We start from the raw sequence: 16152 nt of genomic DNA, 5'->3' as shown, positions 1-16152 counted from the left end.
ACACGCCTTCGGTTTCTCACCCTTACATCTGCACCTCCACACGGCCCTCGGCACCCGGCGGGCCAGCATTGAGCTGCGGCAGCAGGTAGGTGATGTCGTCCCAAGGGTGACGGTACAGGCCGGTGCGCAGTCTCTTCTGGTCGAGGTAGTGCGCAATCAGACCGATACTCCGGCCAAGAACGAACAGACCGTTCAAGACACCCATCTTCAGGTAATCCTCGGCCTCCTCGGCGCTAAACGCACCGCAGTTGCGCATCAGGTCAACGAAGCAGACAGCGACGCAGCCGTCGACGTTGAGAATCAGGTTGTCCTTCTTCGACGTCGTCACCGACTCGACGGCCAGCGCGTAGTCGAGCAGCTTGTGGTTGGGGAACTTCTCCGTGACGTACTGCTTCACCAGCTCGACACGCAGATCCGGGTTGTTCCGTGACTTGACACGGTGGCCGATACCGGGAATCAGCTTGTTCGCCTTGCGCATGCTGTCGACGAACTCGCGGGGGCTCAGGCCCTTGTCAAAGGCGCGCGTGAACTCCTCAGCGGCGCCGTCCAGGGCACCGCCGAATCGCGAGCCAATAGTCAGCAGACCCGACACCAGCGCGCTGATCAGGTCCTTGCCGGCACGCGTGGTGATAATGGTGTTCATGGCACCCGACACAGCCGGACCGTGGTCGGCCGTCAGCATCAGCACCATCTCCAGGAACTTGGAAGCGTAATCGGGCAGGCGACGACGGAACCACAGCAGCGACATGACACCGCCGATGCCAATGTCCTCCTTGAACACATCTGAAATGGGCATGCCAGCGTACAGCAGCTCCTGGCCACGGTCGTCGGAGATCGTGGAGATGAAGGCGGCGGGCTTGCGGATGAGACCCAGCTCCTGCGCCCACGAGTAGTCGATGGGGATCTTGGGCACAATCGGCTCAGCGCTGGGCTTGATGGTACCCTCCTTGACAAGCTTATCGTACACGGTCTTCAGGAGGGCGGGCATGTCCTCGAACGTGTCAGGAACGAAGAAGCCGGCTTCCCGCATCGTCTTGTTCTTGGTGGCAGCCGTCTCCAGCTGGGAGTTGGCAAAGGCACCGGCGTGGCCGAACTGCACCTCGGTCTTGAACATGCTCGCGCACGTGCCGATGGCCCAGGCGACAATCGGCTTGGTGATGACGCCCTTCTTGACGGCGTCAATGACCTTGTACTCCTCAACACCACCGACCTCACCGAGCAGTAGCAGAATCTTGCACTCGGGGTCGGCCTGGTAGCGCAGCAGATGGTCAATAAAGGTGGTGCCAGGATAGCGATCACCGCCAATGGCCACACCCTCGTAGACTCCATCCGTGTTCTGGGAAATGATGTTGTTGAGCTCGTTGGACATGCCGCCCGACTTGGAGACGTAACCGACAGAGCCCTTGCGGTACAGCTTGGAGGCGACAATGTTGTCCATCATGCCACCAGTATTGCCAATCTTGAAGCAGCCGGGCTTGATGCCACCGACGGTGGCGGGGCCAATGATGGTGATGCCCTTCTTCTTGGCGATGTGGGCAATCTCACGAGCTCTCCGCTCCGGGACGCCCTCGGCAATGATGGCGATGGTGCGGATCTGGGGGTTCTCCATCAGCTCAAGAGTCGAGCTGTAGACACTGCGGGACGAGGCGAAGTTGACCACGACGTCAACGTCGGGGTGCTTGGCCATGGCCTTGGAGACCTCCTGGTAGACGGGCAGGAGGGTCTCGCTGGTACCCCAGTACATCTTGCTGACGAACTGGCCACCAAAGGTGTAGATAATGCCAGCGACGGACGGTGTTGGGCGCTTGCAGATGAAGTCAAAGTCCAGCATGCCCTGCACGGCACGGGGCTGCAGACCGTAGACGAAGCAGCGGGTCTTCTCGTTGAAGAGCGCATGGGCGGGGAGCGGGCTCAACGGCCGGCTGGGCGCCGCAAACCGAGTGATGTTGTCATTGGCAGACAGGCCAACGGGCGTCTTGGTGCCGTTGGTGCCAGCGGGCGCAGTGGCAGCAGGCATGGTGGCGGTTGTGCGAAAGTTTGCGGTGCTTTGTATCGCAAGGAGAAGAAGCTAAATAGAAACTTGTGTGAGCAACGGTGGGCAAAGAAGCGTCCACGCCAACGAAATTTCGGGGACAGGAAGCTTGTGTACACGCCGCTTTCTGTCGAAATCAAGCATGGGAACAGAAAATGATTTCCAACAAGAGTAGGAAACGACGCTGCCGGTTCCTTTTTCTGTCCTGCAAGCTCGAAATCACTTGGGGCGAAGACGGCGAGGAAAGGGGCAAAAGGGTGAGGGGGGCAGCAGAGACGTGTCTGCTCAATTGGAGCTATGTACCTTGGTGTCCGAGGGATATGTGCTCGCGGTGTTCCTCTCGAAGTGTTCGTCTGGACTTGTCGACTCAGTGTTCGATCAAAGTTCGCGATGTGATTGTTTGGGGGATGAAAAGGAAAATGTAGATAGCAAAGCGGGTAAAAGAAGAGAGAAAGAAGCGACGGAGCTGCTCGGTGGTCGCTCTTTCTTGCTTCGGAGAACTTTTTCTCTTTTTTTGGGCGCACACCTGCCGGGCTGTTTGCTCTCATGCACCTTTGTCGAATTGGGCCAAGCCCAAGGGAGAAAGAGCGACGGGGGAGCAACGGCTGGCGGGTAGTGCATTTTGCTGAGCTCTTTCGGGGGAGGTTGCGGCTAGGATTTGTGGTGGCGCGGGTGTGCCTGTGTCGCAGTGAGTGGTGCAGGAGGGATTGGGGCTTCCAGCGAGCGAAGGTGCCGTGTGGGTCGCAATTGGCCCCTGGCGAGTAAAGTAGCGGTACCTCGCATTCTCTCTCCCCCCACTACCTGAATCGCAGCAGCCCTGGCAACCCATTCGCTGTTCTAACAATCGGTGAACGGCCGCCGACTGCCCGTCATTGCTACCAGTGTCGAAATTGGAAGCCACGGAGACCATCTGTACTCAGTTTCTCACGGAGTTCCTCCTTCTGCTTCCCCAAGTGCCAAAGTGCTGTCTTTGCAGCAGCGCGCCAATTCAATCGCAGGAGGCAAAAATGGCATATGGCATGGGAGTTGGGGGTTCCCACCGAGATTTTTGTTGAATTGGGGGGTCACTGAGACCGAATTTCGCAAGCAATTGGGGATCCCATAGCGCCTCGACAAGTCGTAGGACTTTTGAGGCGGCTCTCGCAGTGCGTGTCACCGATGGCACGGACAGCCGATCCAGCTGTACTACCCTTGGACTTCGCGCTAGTAAATTGGGGTTGCGACAGGTACTGGTACGCGGCGGTGAGTGCAATATGCGCCTTCCCAGCAACGGAGAGAGAATCGACGAGGAAGGTGCACAGTCAACCGAGGCGCGTGACATTGCCATGGCAAAAACAGCAAGAACGTCCGTCCATGCCGTGTAAGTGAACACGCAAACAGCTTGTTTTCGGGTATCGTATCCAGGCAAAGGCCACTCATGAACCTAGACAAATATAGAACAGAATGACAACCCAGAAAAGAGGCTGGGCGGCCGCGGCTGATAGAATGGTGAGAAATGCACCGAAAATAGAACCGGGACGGGCAGCGCAATCGAAGGTACAGAAGTAATACTGTAAAGTTGTATTGCCTTGAATTGACTTGAATTGGGACGAAAGCTCTTCAGGGCCCGTCATATTAGTGTACTTCCACTAAATTTAGGTGTAATCAACTTGGCAAGCGAGGGTGGGGAATGCGATAAAGTGTCCTCTCATGTCCTCTGAGATCCAGCGAGTTTGTGCTCATAAAATTGCGGGCGAAAGCAATGTCAAGAGCAGGGAAAAGGCCGTCATAACCCAATCGAGAGAAAAGCAATGAAAAGCAAATGCGCCGTGGAGACCGTACGAAGCAAAAATAAGAAAACCACCGGAGCGACCAGAAAACAAAGGAGACTTTGATTTGTTGGGTGAGGGGCGGTCGCACTAGCAAGCCGCTGATGCCAGGTGTCGAAAAGTCCTACGCTCTTGCCTCGTGTTTCTGTTGCCCCTTTTGGAGCTGTCTCGGTTGTCCCCAAAGAGATCTCCGAAAGGCAAGAGCGACAGTCTCTCCATATTCCAGACCCATCCCATTTCTCACGCATCACGGTTGAGGTCACCTGGGAGTCTCTGGCGAGAATGGCAGTTGAAATCCGGCATCCAGCATCGAGCGACGTAGGAGCAGCAGGAATTGGGGCGCACCAGACTCGGTCGTGACAGGAAGAGGTGGCGCATGCCAGAGAGCTGACTACATCGCTGACTCCATCGCTGACCACCAATGGAGGCTGGAAGGTACCCCTGCCCCACTAGGGAAGGCGCAAATAACCCCAACGGCTGCCCGAGATCCCAAGCGTTGGGGCGTCACCCAAAACACCTTGCGACCAGGGAAAACAGGAGGGAAAGGAGGAAAACTCAAGAGCTGCACTCGGTAATAGCGCTTGCCATGTACAGGTACTTCCTGTCGCACACCGCCGATAGCTGCAGTGCGAAACCCTGCCACTTTAGGATTTCCCCAAGGTTTTTTATCGTCTCGACCGTTCTTTCTGTTTCTGCGAGGTTTTCTTTGTCGTGCCGCAGGTCGCTGTTGCCCCATCCAAGCTTCCCGCGTTTTTTTTTTGTTCTGGGTGGTTCCTGGATTCGTACCTTGTATTTCGTAGTCGCAGCCACAAGGAGTAGTCGTGTTACTCCGCCGAGATGCGTACCTTCCATTTCCCTTTCCGCAAGCTGATGGGGCCTTGCACACCGTTGCTAGGCAAGCCGACCGCTTTTCGCCTGTGCTGCTGCCCCCCCGAGCCCCCCTCCTTCTGCCACTCTGGCCCTGCTCCAAGGAAAGAGTAACCGCCCCCCCTTTCCGTTCCAAAAACGAGCTACGCCAATAGTTTTCGGCAGGAGCAATTCAGATCGACTTCGAACGTAAATAATTTTCTCTCCTTTGCATCTCTTTGCAGTTTATCCTCCCCTTTGCGCAAGAACAAATCCGAGAACCAATTCATCTCCACCCCACGATCCACGTTGCTCAATTGCCCAAAGGTGAGTTGTACCATCCAGACGAGCTGCTGCAGCACTGGCAACAGCTAGAAATGCGCCCCCCCAAAAAATGAAGATGTTCGCCGCTCGCAAAAGAGCAGCTTCCCAGGATCTTGTCAGGATCAGCTTCACAGTTCTCCCGGTGTGGCCAGGCTGGCCCAACTGGAACTCGAACTCGAACAATGAGCGCAATGACTGACCTTTTGATCCTTCTGGCCGTCCACTTGTGACAGGCACAACGAACCAAGTCGATCGTCTCTGCAAACCTAGCAGAAACGCACAAAGCACGCGAACAAGACAGAGGAGAGACAGGAGACGCACCAGAAGCAGATAGACCAGACACAGAACATAGCCCAGCATGTCTGCCAAGTCCATCTTCGAGGCCGACGGCAAGGCCATCCTCAACTACCACCTGACGCGCGCCAAGGTCATCAAGCCCTCGCCGCTGCCCGCCTCCACGACGCACAACCCGCCGCCGAGATTGGCATCGCTGCACTTCCCGGAGGATGCCACTGTCGAGTCCGTCCTGGACCAGGCCGAGGTCACCTACCCGTGGCTGCTGCAGGCCGGCGCAAAGTTCGTCGCAAAGCCCGATCAGCTCATCAAGAGACGGGGGAAGAGCGGTCTGCTGTGCCTGAACAAGCCCTGGGCCGAGGCCAAGGCCTGGGTCGCTGAGCGTGCCGGCAAGGTCCAGAAGGTCGAGAGCACCGAGGGTGTCCTGCGGCACTTCCTGGTTGAGCCGTTTGTCCCGCACAAGCAGAACGAGGAGTACTACATCAACATCAACTCCGTCCGTGATGTGAGTGCTCAATCCCCTTTCATTGCCCTTTTCTTGCGGTTGCTGTGTTTTCAGTGTTTCATGCGTTGCTTTTTTCCGCACCACAAAGACACGTCTACCAGAAAGTCATGCTCTGTCTTCATTCCACTGAGGGTCGACTGGATGCGATGAGATGAGACGGGGGAATCTGGTAGACAAGAAGCCAAAGTTGGCAATGTCGGTTGCATAAGCCACAATCGTGCGGTTTTGGAGACTGGCAAAAGTCCAAAGAAAAGAAGAAACGAATAATGGCGAGCGACAAATCAAAATCTGGTTTGTATGGCGACGCTCTATTGTCTGTATGAGACAATATACAAATGCAATGTCCCGAGTGGGCAAGAAAGAAAGCAAAACAAAAAAATCTGGAGAGTTTTGTTTTGTCTCGGGCTGCTTTCCGGGCGCTTCTGCTTATATGGCTGAAGACACCGGTGTTTTTTGTGTATTTTTTTTTCTTTTTCGGGAAGACTTTGGCACTCCGGACGAGCGGAGGCTAAGCTGAGATTACTTGGTCTCCGTTTTTGCGCCCCTACCGATTCTTCATTGCACCGCTACAAGTCGTCTTTTTAGCCACTGCGTCCCCTGTCTCCTACTTATCTGATCCACACAATTGGCCCATTGGCGACTTACAACTGGATAAAATTATGGAGTATTAACACCTTACTTTCTACCACAACAGGGCGACTGGATCCTTTTCACCCACGAGGGTGGTGTTGACGTTGGTGATGTCGACGCAAAGGCCGAGAAGTTGCTAATTCCCGTCGACCTGTCTGAATACCCGTCGAACGAGGAGATTGCCGCGACCCTCCTCAAGCACATCCCCAAGGGCCTGCACAACGTACTAGTGGACTTCATCACCCGCTTATATGCTGTCTACGTTGACTGCCAGTTCACCTACCTCGAAATCAACCCCCTGGTGGTCATCCCCAACGAGGATGCTACCTCTGCCGCTGTTCATTTCCTGGATCTGGCTGCCAAGCTGGACCAGACTGCCGATTTCGAGTGCGGTGTGAAGTGGGCCATTGCCCGTTCGCCGGCTGCCCTTGGCCTGACCAACATTGCTCCCTCCGGCTCCGGCGTCAACATCGATGCCGGCCCGCCGATGGAGTTCCCCGCGCCGTTCGGCCGTGAGATGACCAAGGAGGAGGCGTACATTGCTGAGCTGGACGCCAAGACGGGTGCCTCGCTGAAGCTGACCGTCCTGAACGCCAACGGCCGCATCTGGACGCTGGTTGCCGGTGGTGGTGCCTCGGTCGTCTACGCCGATGCCATTGCTTCTGCCGGCTTCGCCGATGAGCTGGCCAACTACGGCGAGTACTCGGGTGCGCCGACGGAGTCGCAGACGTACCACTACGCACGCACTGTCCTTGACCTGATGCTGCGCGCACCAATGAGCCCCAAGGGCAAAGTGCTGTTCATCGGTGGTGGCATTGCCAACTTCACCAACGTGGCGTCGACATTCAAGGGTGTGATCAAGGCGCTGCGCGAGTACGCCAAGGCCCTGAACGAGCACAACGTGCAGATCTGGGTGCGCCGTGCTGGTCCCAACTACCAAGAGGGCCTGAAGAACATGAAGGCGGCGACCCAGGAGCTTGGCCTGAACGCCAAGATCTTCGGCCCCGAGACGCACGTGTCCGGCATTGTTCCCCTGGCCCTGATCCCGGGCCGGTGGGAGGAGTCGAAGCTGGAGGAGTTCAAGGCTTAAGCTGTGAGCAGCTATGTGTTTGACGAATAGTGCGTGTGTGTGCGTGTGGGTGTGTGCCGAGTATGAGAAGTTGACTTCTTTGGTCAATGGCAAAATATGAAGAAGAGAAAAGAGACATGATATGTGTCCTGTGGGCGCTGCTTCTACTAGACTTTAATCTTTGTATTATGTTCTGAGTTTTCAATTCAAAAAGAGGCATATGCGATTTTGCAATGTTGAGTTTACTTGGAGTTGTGTTATGATACATGTGACCAGGGATATGAGGTCTAGTCGTAACAGTACTTGGCTTTTTTTCTTTTTATCGTGATCTGCAGCTTTTCGTGTCATTATTTCACCTTCTGTCCAGCTTTGAATATGTTTAGAAGAACTCCGTACAAAGCTTGCGATGTCATCTTTGAATTGAGGTTAAGTTTTTTTTTTTTTTTTTTTTTTTTTTTTTTTAAAAAAAAGAATTATAGCAGCAAATAAAAATAACAAATAATAAATAAACAGGAACGTTGAGTATATATATGTGCGCGTATTATCCACTTACGTCTTTTTCTTTACAAAAACTGCCTGCATTCTTTTTCATTTTACCCATCACTGGAAAACCTATCCAGGTCTACAGCTGTGTCGTATGTTATAAGTACCTGCATCGACAAACGTGTGGCCAATACTTTTCTCTAGTTAGACACCCAGTCATTTCGGGGCAAAGACGAGACTTAAAAGGTTGCAAGATTTTTCTATTACATCCATCACAGATTGTGACAACGATCTAGAGAGAAAATGAAATGGGGATATAAAGTAATGACACAAGAGAAAGTGGATAACATGAAAATGACGAGAAAAGGGAGCAGGGAAATAAAAAGAGCACCGTAAAAACATATGAGAGAAAAGCGATCGTTCGTCGCAGATGCGAAAAATGTGAGGTTACTTCTCGAAAGGCAACACAACGCAAGGAGGATCAGGGTTTGAAAATGGAAAACAGGCACAAAACAGCCAAGGCACTGAAAAAGAAACTTGCCCTCACGCTAGCTTAACTTCAACCACTACCAACACAACCTAGTCGTCGAATCATTGTGACCACCGTTACAAGAGCAGAGTAAAGAGAGCGGGCAGAGCGGCACCAAGGGCGACGGCGGGGGCCCAGATCAGATCGGTGCGGCCAAGGCCAGCGTTCTTCTTGGGAGAGGAGGAAGAGCTGCCCGAGGAAGAAGTGGCGGTGCCAGTGCTCGAGGCAGTGTTACTGCCGGGCAAGTTGACAGCGTCGCTGGACAGGGGCTTGACGGCAAGGTTGGTGAGGACGGTGCCGTTGGGGTTGCGGACGGTGTAGTTGACGTTCCAGTTGGAGATGGAGATGATCTTGCCGCTGGGGGTGGGGCTCACACCCTTGGACAGGATGGCGGCGGCACCAGGGGGCAGGGCAGGCAGGGTGAAGTTGGTCTCGAAGCCCTTTGTCGTGATGAGCTTAGAGCTGCAGACAGGCGGGGTCGTGACGGAGCTGTTGGCCGTGGTGGACTGGATGGTCTTGAAGTCGACCTTGGCGTACTGGTTCTGCAGGGTGTAGAAATCTTGGAGAATGTCGACGGAGCCGTCGGAGCTGATGTTGACAAGACCAAAGTCTGAGACCTCGTTGGCGTACTCGTAGACGACGCCGCCGCTGAAGACGGGCATCATCTGGTCGCTGTAGATGGTGCCGACCTCGGTGAAGACACGGGGCGCGGGAACATTGCAACCGTACTCGGAGAAGAAGACGGGGATGGAGGTGCCAGTGAAGCCGGCAACCAGCGTGTTGTAGCCGCTGGTGGTGAAGCTGCTGTCACCGCACCAGCTGTAGCTGTTGAGGGCAAAGATGTCGGCACGGCTGTTGTCGTTGGCGTCGCCGCTCTCCGCGCACTGGAAGAAGTTCCAGGAGTCGAAAAGGACGGTGCGAACATCGGCGGCCGAGTAGCCGACGGGGATGACGCGGTCGGAGTGCTTGGCAATGTAGTTCTTGATGTCACGAGTCACTGCGCGGACGTAAGCAGGGTCGATAGCACCGCTGGAGGCATCAGCAATGACCTCGTTGCCGGCAAAGAACAGCAGAGTGTTGGGGTAGTGGCGGAAGGCCTCGACAATGGCAAAGGTGCGGTTCAGGTAGCTTGAGGTGTAAGTGGTCCAGGGAGCGGTGCCGTCGAGCGACTCGCCGACAAGAGGCGAGTTGACGTCGATCATCATGTACATGCCGGCGGCGTTGAAGATGCTTGCGCACTCATCATGGTTCAGGTTAGGATCCAGGTTGTAGACGCGGATAGCGTTGATGCCCAGAATCTGCATCAGGGCGGCATCGCGCAGGCACTTGGCACCGTCGCTGAGGGGGTCGAAGCCGAGCTCCGGGTTGTAGCCGGCCGAGCCACCGGGTTGGTAGGCAACACCGACGACCTGGAAGCGGTCGCCGGTCTTGGGGTTGACAAAGTCGCTGCCTTTGACCTCCAGGGAGACGACGGCAGCAGCAATCTGCGCGCCGAGGGCGACGAGTGCTGCAGACAGCTGGGAGCGTTAGCATCTTGGTTTTGAAGCAACACGGGCGACAAAGACGGTGGTCGTATGGCGCATAGATCGCCGTGCCTTATGTTCGGGTGATCTGCCTTTTGCCGTTTTGGTAGTTGGTGTTTTTGTTTCGGAGATCGCTCTAGGACCGGCTCAGGTACAAGGAACCAATATCTATATCTCGGCACGTCCCAATAGGCAAAACTGTGGCCGCTCAAGGGGGCAATATGGTCGCCTAGAGAATAAAACAGGGCTACAATTGAAAACAAATGCTACAAAAAGCACAAACTTACACGCATGGTGACGATGTTGGGAGAAACAGGCGAAAGTGAAGTCCTGAAAAAGCGAAGAGAAAGTGACGGTCGGCGACGAAGGAGCGGCAGATGCAGAGAAAGCAAGACAAAAAGTACACCAGATCAAACTGATATAGGCGTATGAAAAGATTCGAAAAGGAGTGGACAAAGAAGACGCAAATGACGTTGACGACTTTTTCTGTTTTGTGCGAGACGTGATTTTGGCGAGAAAAGGTGTCGAGATGGGCGACGGTGGCCTGCGGAAGGAAAGGGAAGAGAAGGAAGAACAAGAACTGAAACAAAACAAAAATACGAATGAGTGGACGAAAGCTGCAACGAACACAACACAAAGGTGTCCTGGCAGTTTCAAGATAGAGAGTTGGTGAGAGAAGAGTGATGATTAAGGGGGAGGGAGAAGCGAAAGAAAGAGAGAGCGAAGACAAAGAGACGGGGGAAAGATGAGAAGACGAAACAGGTACACAGGTCCACAAAGACGGAAGGCGCACGAAAGGCGCACGAAGGAGAAGGCACGGAAGCGACGTCGAGGAAGGAGCAACAATGCCCAGTAACACCTAGACGGAAAGTGTGGCCGGCGGCTCGTTGACGTGTGTCTCAGGGGAGGGAAGGGGCGTGCTGGGCGTGCTTGCCCATTTGCCAATACGAGACGCTGTTGTGGAAAGAGCGACCGAGCCAAGGGCCGCAAGAGACCAAAAAGCAACCCAAGCCAAGGACAATTTCGTGGGCGTCGAGGCTCAAGTGTGGAAACTACGGGGCGGCATTGTATCAAAAGCGGCTAGGGGTGAACAAAAGGGAAGGAGCGAACGGACCAAGAAAGCACGAGGCAAAAGAGGCAAATGGCGCGCCGGGGCATGTCATCAAGCAAATCGGCCTGTGGAATGGCCGTGGTTTTGGACTCGAAAAGAGGGAGAACTAGCCAGGGGAATACGACGTGGTGCGTATGGGATACACACACGGATACGAACACAGAGGGGGGCGCGATGTGCGATGCACCACTGACAGGTTTGTGGTACAGAATACAACAAACGGCAGAAGCACAAAGAGTACGACATACGTGAAGCACAAGGAGCTCAAGACATTCGAACAACGCCAACCGGCACGGCAGGCGCTGCGACAAAGGCGCAGAGACACAAGACACAAAGGGTGAAAGAGAGACACGCGGCAGCACGGCGCCGAGCACAAAGGCCGACCAAACGAACTACACGAGGTGGCGTGTGCCGTCATTCCTGGACACGAGTGCCCGACGTCGCCTGGATTGGCGTACATTGGCATACATTGGTGAATTGGTGAATTGGCGCATTGGCACACGCGCGCTCCATATCTACCGGGTCGAGTACGATGCAACGGAAGTCCCATGGAACAAAAGCATCGTGTGCCGTCAGAATGGGAGCGAAATAAGGAGGCCAAAAGACGCACAAGAATTGAGAAGGGATGGGAAGGACTGGAGTCAATATGGCAGTTTCGAATTTTTCCTATTGGGTTCTGTGACTTTGCCAGGTGCAATACAGCAGTACGACGTACTCCGGGTCTTGTTGTTTTTTTTTTTTTTTTTTTTTTTTTTTTTTTTTTAATTTTGAGGCTGGAAATGAGGCATCTCACGATATCTGTGGGCAATTTTGGATGCGGTGGTGGAAGGCACGACCGGCTCCGCTAAAATACGGCCCACTTTTGTCGTGTGTCAACAAACAGCGCTGTCTACCCAGAGGCTCCACTGAAAGGTTGCGCAAGAGCGTTAAAGCCAACCATTTTGGATTTGACGCCCCTCCATTCCTGACGTTGAGGGGCAGTCGTACCTGGTTTGACGGGATTAGTCCGAAACAGGAAAGGCAGCAGGGAAGCCAATATTGTGCAGCTAATTAGCGGCCGTTGATTCTTCAAATAAAGGGGCAAGTGCGACCGCGCCTCCGGAGTACATACGAAGTACAGCAAACGACGTCGGTGCATCTCCACTTGTCATTCTGAATACGGAGTATGTATGTGTATGTCGTAAGACGCAGTCATCCAGGGTAAGTTGGCGAAAACAAGGACAAAAGAGATAAAGGAGTGCGACAGTAGCATAAGTAGAAAAGAAGAAACTTCAACACCAACAGTAACAAGATATTTTGATGACGATGATTAATCTCACTCGAATATCGACACGTCCTACAAAGATCGCGAGACTTCCATACGTGTCAACATGAGAGCGGCGTAGTCACGGTCACTGCCTGTATTTCTGCCCGTGATCCCATGGTTCAGACCATTCAGTGTCATATGCAATTCAAAGGTGATCAATATAAAAAGTCAGGGTCCCTACCGCTGATGTTCGGGTTGCACCTTCCAAGAGAGGCAGTGCACAAATTAACTGCCGATCGCCCCGATAGTTGCATGGCCAAGCATAGCCAAGGTAGATAAATAGCCCGATTCATTGAAAAGAAATGAGTCTCAGACAAATCGCGAGTCTCTCCTTCAGAAGCCACACCCGACGGCCACGACCGGAGCCGACGATTGCATGGAGCTCCGCGTTCGTCGTGCCTGGTTTGCCGAGCTGAAACATACACATTTTCCAGGACGTAACGAGTGCAAGTCGATACCCGACTTTCGGATATTTCGATCAGATGCGCCTTCTATTGTGACCACCGCCCTTTATCCGGCCCGGTTTGCCTTGTCTCTTTTTGCCCTTTTGGCTGTGCCGCCTTGATCGGCCATGGCCGTGGCGCACGATTGGTCTCGATCCACACGGAATGCAGTGAAGGCTGCGCCCTATGAAACCTCCGAATAGATTAAATAGGATCGAAGAGTGAGAAAATCAAACGACAAAGGGAAAATACAACATAAAGAAAGTCACAACGCGGCGTCTTCCGTCCTGCACAATAAACATGAAAGAAGACTATCATTGAGCCACATCAGCCGAAACTCTGCAAGCGCCTTTGGCCCTGCAATCCTCTTTGCGCAGCACCGTATATATGGCGATCCTGATCCTCGGGTAAGCATAATGTTGGCCAGAAGAGTCCAGGTCTGGACCGGCATGGACTGCAAACTGCACTGCCAACCAACCAAGTGCCGTGCAGGAGACGAGATCTTTGTGATGGGGTACCCTGCTTTTGTCCCTTGACGTCTTCCTATGCTTTTCGTCTGCTCTTCGCTTGTCCCATTCTGCTGCGTCTGCCTCGCTACGCCGCAGCCATCGCACCGCGGCGGCACCAAGTCTGCCCCTTACTGAATAAACATCTGAGAGACAATCATTGGGCATTGTTTTGTCTTCCCGTTTTAGCCAGTGCCGCCGCCGCACCCTCCCGCCTTAATGCCTGTTTTGATCCTTCTCGCGGAGACGCAGGAGGTATTGTTGCCGGCGAGATTGGCCTTCATAGGCAAGGCTGCCTCCTTCCTTCTCTTGCCTATATATTGTCTTTTGTCTCACGTCCATCGTCTCTCCTGTGCCCTCTCCCTGTGTTTTGTCCAAACGCCAAACATTGGAGTTCAACGAATACCAAAGCCCACTGTCTTCTTCTTACAACATCGTTCCCTCCGCTACTAAGCTTTCCCAGTGCGCTCCATAAGCATGCTGGTCTCGTCGATCATGGCGGGTGTCGCCATGCTCCAGTTCGCCACGCCGGCTGCCGCCGACCCTACATTCCCGGCCACCGTCGAAATCGACCTTGTCTTTCCCCGCAACGGCTCCACGTTCCACCCCGGACCCAAGTTCCCTGTCGTGTTTGCCGTGCAAAATGCGCCGGCCGCAGCCTCTCTCGACCTCTTCATCGAAGTGCTGTTGCACAACTCGTCGCGCGGGCTCTTCCATCTCGAACACCTGGCTGCACTGGACGCCAGCAACGCCAGCCACGCCGCGGCGTTTGCGCCCAATGCGCCGTCGACGTTCTATTGGCACTTTGCCACGGACAAGCTGCAGGGCACGACGGCGACAGACTGGACCATCAGCTGGGCCATTCTGGCGAGCAACTGCTCGTCGACCCCCGGCGCGGAGGACGACGGCGGCGACAACGACAGCGCCACCGATGCCGGCATCGTTTCGTTCTCGACCAACACAAACGCAGCCCCGCCCGACCTCGTGGCCGCGGCTGCCGCGGACGCCGCCAGCAACGATTTGTGCTCGGCAAGCAGCAACGAGGCTGTGACATACAACGTGACAGCCGTGCAGAACGTGTCGACGATTGAGAGCAGCAGCGGGCATGGAAAGCACGGCAAGCACGGTAAGAATGGCACCGAAAACCGAACGGCACCGGCATGCGCAGTGCTGCCGGCGCTGCGGCCCACGCCGAACCCGTGCGCGGCACGCCTCGACGCGGCCACGGCGTCCAACATTGCGGCGGCCGTGAATGCTTCGGTGGCGAGCAACTCAACGGAATCCAATGCACCCAAGAAGAACAGTGGCGCAGCGGCCTTGCTGGGCCGCCAGTCGTCGCTGCTGGAGTCGGCACTGCTGCTGGCGGCAGTCGGCTGGCTGATGTATCTGTAAAAGTGAAATGCTGGGTGGATTGAAACGGGGAGTAGCGTCGGTAGTGGTCTTGGTATAGCACGTGCATTCAACAATAAACTAAAACAAGAAATTCATATTTTGTACAGAGGATAACGTTAAGCATGAGATGTGACGTGGAGATGGAGAGATACACAGACGGAGGGAAGATGGCACTTTTGAGAGAATCAGACACCACGGAGACAGGAAGCAGCACGTTTGTAGGACGGATATGGCCAAACCGGAGCTCTATCCACGTTTTGTGTCACCTTCGGATGCAATTGGATCGCTCCTTGAGAGCCTTACATCTGCTTCGAGACACCTGCGGCCGCACGCGCCTGCTGCCGCGCCAGGCGGTCGAAGTGCAAGAACGAGCCGAAGCCGATCAGAAAGGTCAGGCCCGTCCAAAGCAATCCGTCTTGCGACAGCACTTTCATGCCGCGGGACGCGAGACGTGTGCGGGTCATCCACCAGGCCTCGGCGATATGAATGGCCAGGATGGGTACGGCGGTCAGGTGCAGCATGAGGCGGAAGCCGTCGGCGCCGCCAAAGATGAAGTTGCGCTCGGTGACGCCGACCGCGCCGAGGACGCGGGCCCAGGTGTTGGAGGTGGTTTCGTCGCGGCCAGTATACATAAGGCCGCAGAGGACGAAGTAGAGGACCACACCAAACATGACGAGGAATTGGACAACACCTGGTAGTTGGAAACTGACGGGCTCGTTCGTGGCGGCAGCAGGGGAGCCCGTTGGTGGCGAAGACGAAGAAGACGCAGTAGACGCAGAAGAAGGCCGCGCGTTATGCTCTGGGAGAGGCACGCCAAAGGCTTTGCGGGCATCCATGGCGAGGGCAATGATGCGCTGGCGGCGGTCGTCCCAGGACGTCATGGGTGGGGTGAAGGGTACGACGTGGACGGTGCCCGTGGTGGCCGTGCGAATGTAGAGGGCATTCAAGTCAATGTCGACGAGCTCGGGCGCACCCTCGGCGGTGAGCTGCTTGGCAGAGAGGCCATTGACGAAGCGCAGATAGAGGCCGAGGTCAAGGGTGTGCTCGCGGTTCATGTGGGCCATGGTCGCCTGCTTGGACTTGTCGTCGATGGACGCCATGGTGGCGGGTAGGTAGAGGAAAGAAGAAAATGAGAAGAAACAGAAGAATGTAGAAGGGGTGTGAAGGGATGTGAAGGGGTGTGAAGGGATGTGAAGGGGTGTGAAGGGGTGTGAAGGGGTCTAGGGCAGACTCTCAATTGAATCCAATAATTGACTTGGTGATGTTGAGAGAATCGAGACGTAGGAGGGATGAGACGGGAAAGAGGATGCGGTTCGAGCAGGGACGATGGTGTTTGTATTTAGATCGGAAG

At 54.8% G+C, this 16152-nt stretch overlaps 5 protein-coding genes across 5 annotated transcripts; 2 read left to right on the top strand and 3 right to left on the bottom strand.

Moving 5' to 3' along the window:
- Positions 1-22: 22 nt before the first annotated feature.
- On the bottom strand, positions 23-2017 carry SPBR_05723 (ATP citrate (pro-S)-lyase; the record flags this gene model as incomplete). Its single annotated transcript, XM_040763986.1, has 1 exon — positions 23-2017. The coding sequence occupies one exon, from the start codon at positions 2015-2017 to the stop codon at positions 23-25; it is 1995 nt and encodes a 664-aa protein (XP_040622370.1).
- Positions 2018-5368: 3351 nt separating this feature from the next.
- On the top strand, positions 5369-7529 carry SPBR_05686 (ATP citrate (pro-S)-lyase; the record flags this gene model as incomplete). Its single annotated transcript, XM_040763949.1, has 2 exons — positions 5369-5809; positions 6504-7529. 2 exons carry the CDS (start codon positions 5369-5371, stop codon positions 7527-7529), a joined length of 1467 nt encoding a protein of 488 aa, XP_040622369.1.
- Positions 7530-8597: 1068 nt separating this feature from the next.
- Positions 8598-10103, bottom strand: SPBR_05893 (uncharacterized protein; the record flags this gene model as incomplete). The annotated part of the gene is made up of 2 exons (XM_040764156.1): positions 8598-10027; positions 10073-10103. The coding sequence occupies 2 exons, from the start codon at positions 10101-10103 to the stop codon at positions 8598-8600; spliced, it is 1461 nt and encodes a 486-aa protein (XP_040622368.1).
- A 3783-nt stretch (positions 10104-13886) lies between these two features.
- SPBR_09217 (uncharacterized protein) lies at positions 13887-14801 on the top strand (the record flags this gene model as incomplete). Its single annotated transcript, XM_040767343.1, has 1 exon — positions 13887-14801. The coding sequence occupies one exon, from the start codon at positions 13887-13889 to the stop codon at positions 14799-14801; it is 915 nt and encodes a 304-aa protein (XP_040622367.1).
- Positions 14802-15100: 299 nt separating this feature from the next.
- On the bottom strand, positions 15101-15901 carry SPBR_09220 (uncharacterized protein; the record flags this gene model as incomplete). The annotated part of the gene is made up of 1 exon (XM_040767346.1): positions 15101-15901. The coding sequence occupies one exon, from the start codon at positions 15899-15901 to the stop codon at positions 15101-15103; it is 801 nt and encodes a 266-aa protein (XP_040622366.1).
- Between the last annotated feature and the right edge of the window lie 251 nt (positions 15902-16152).

Source organism: Sporothrix brasiliensis (assembly GCF_000820605.1).
Source record: "Sporothrix brasiliensis 5110 chromosome Unknown Cont15, whole genome shotgun sequence".
Taxonomy (NCBI): Eukaryota; Fungi; Ascomycota; class Sordariomycetes; order Ophiostomatales; family Ophiostomataceae; genus Sporothrix; species Sporothrix brasiliensis.
The sequence above is the reverse complement of the archived record's forward strand: the minus strand, read 5'-3'. Positions and strand labels throughout refer to the sequence as shown.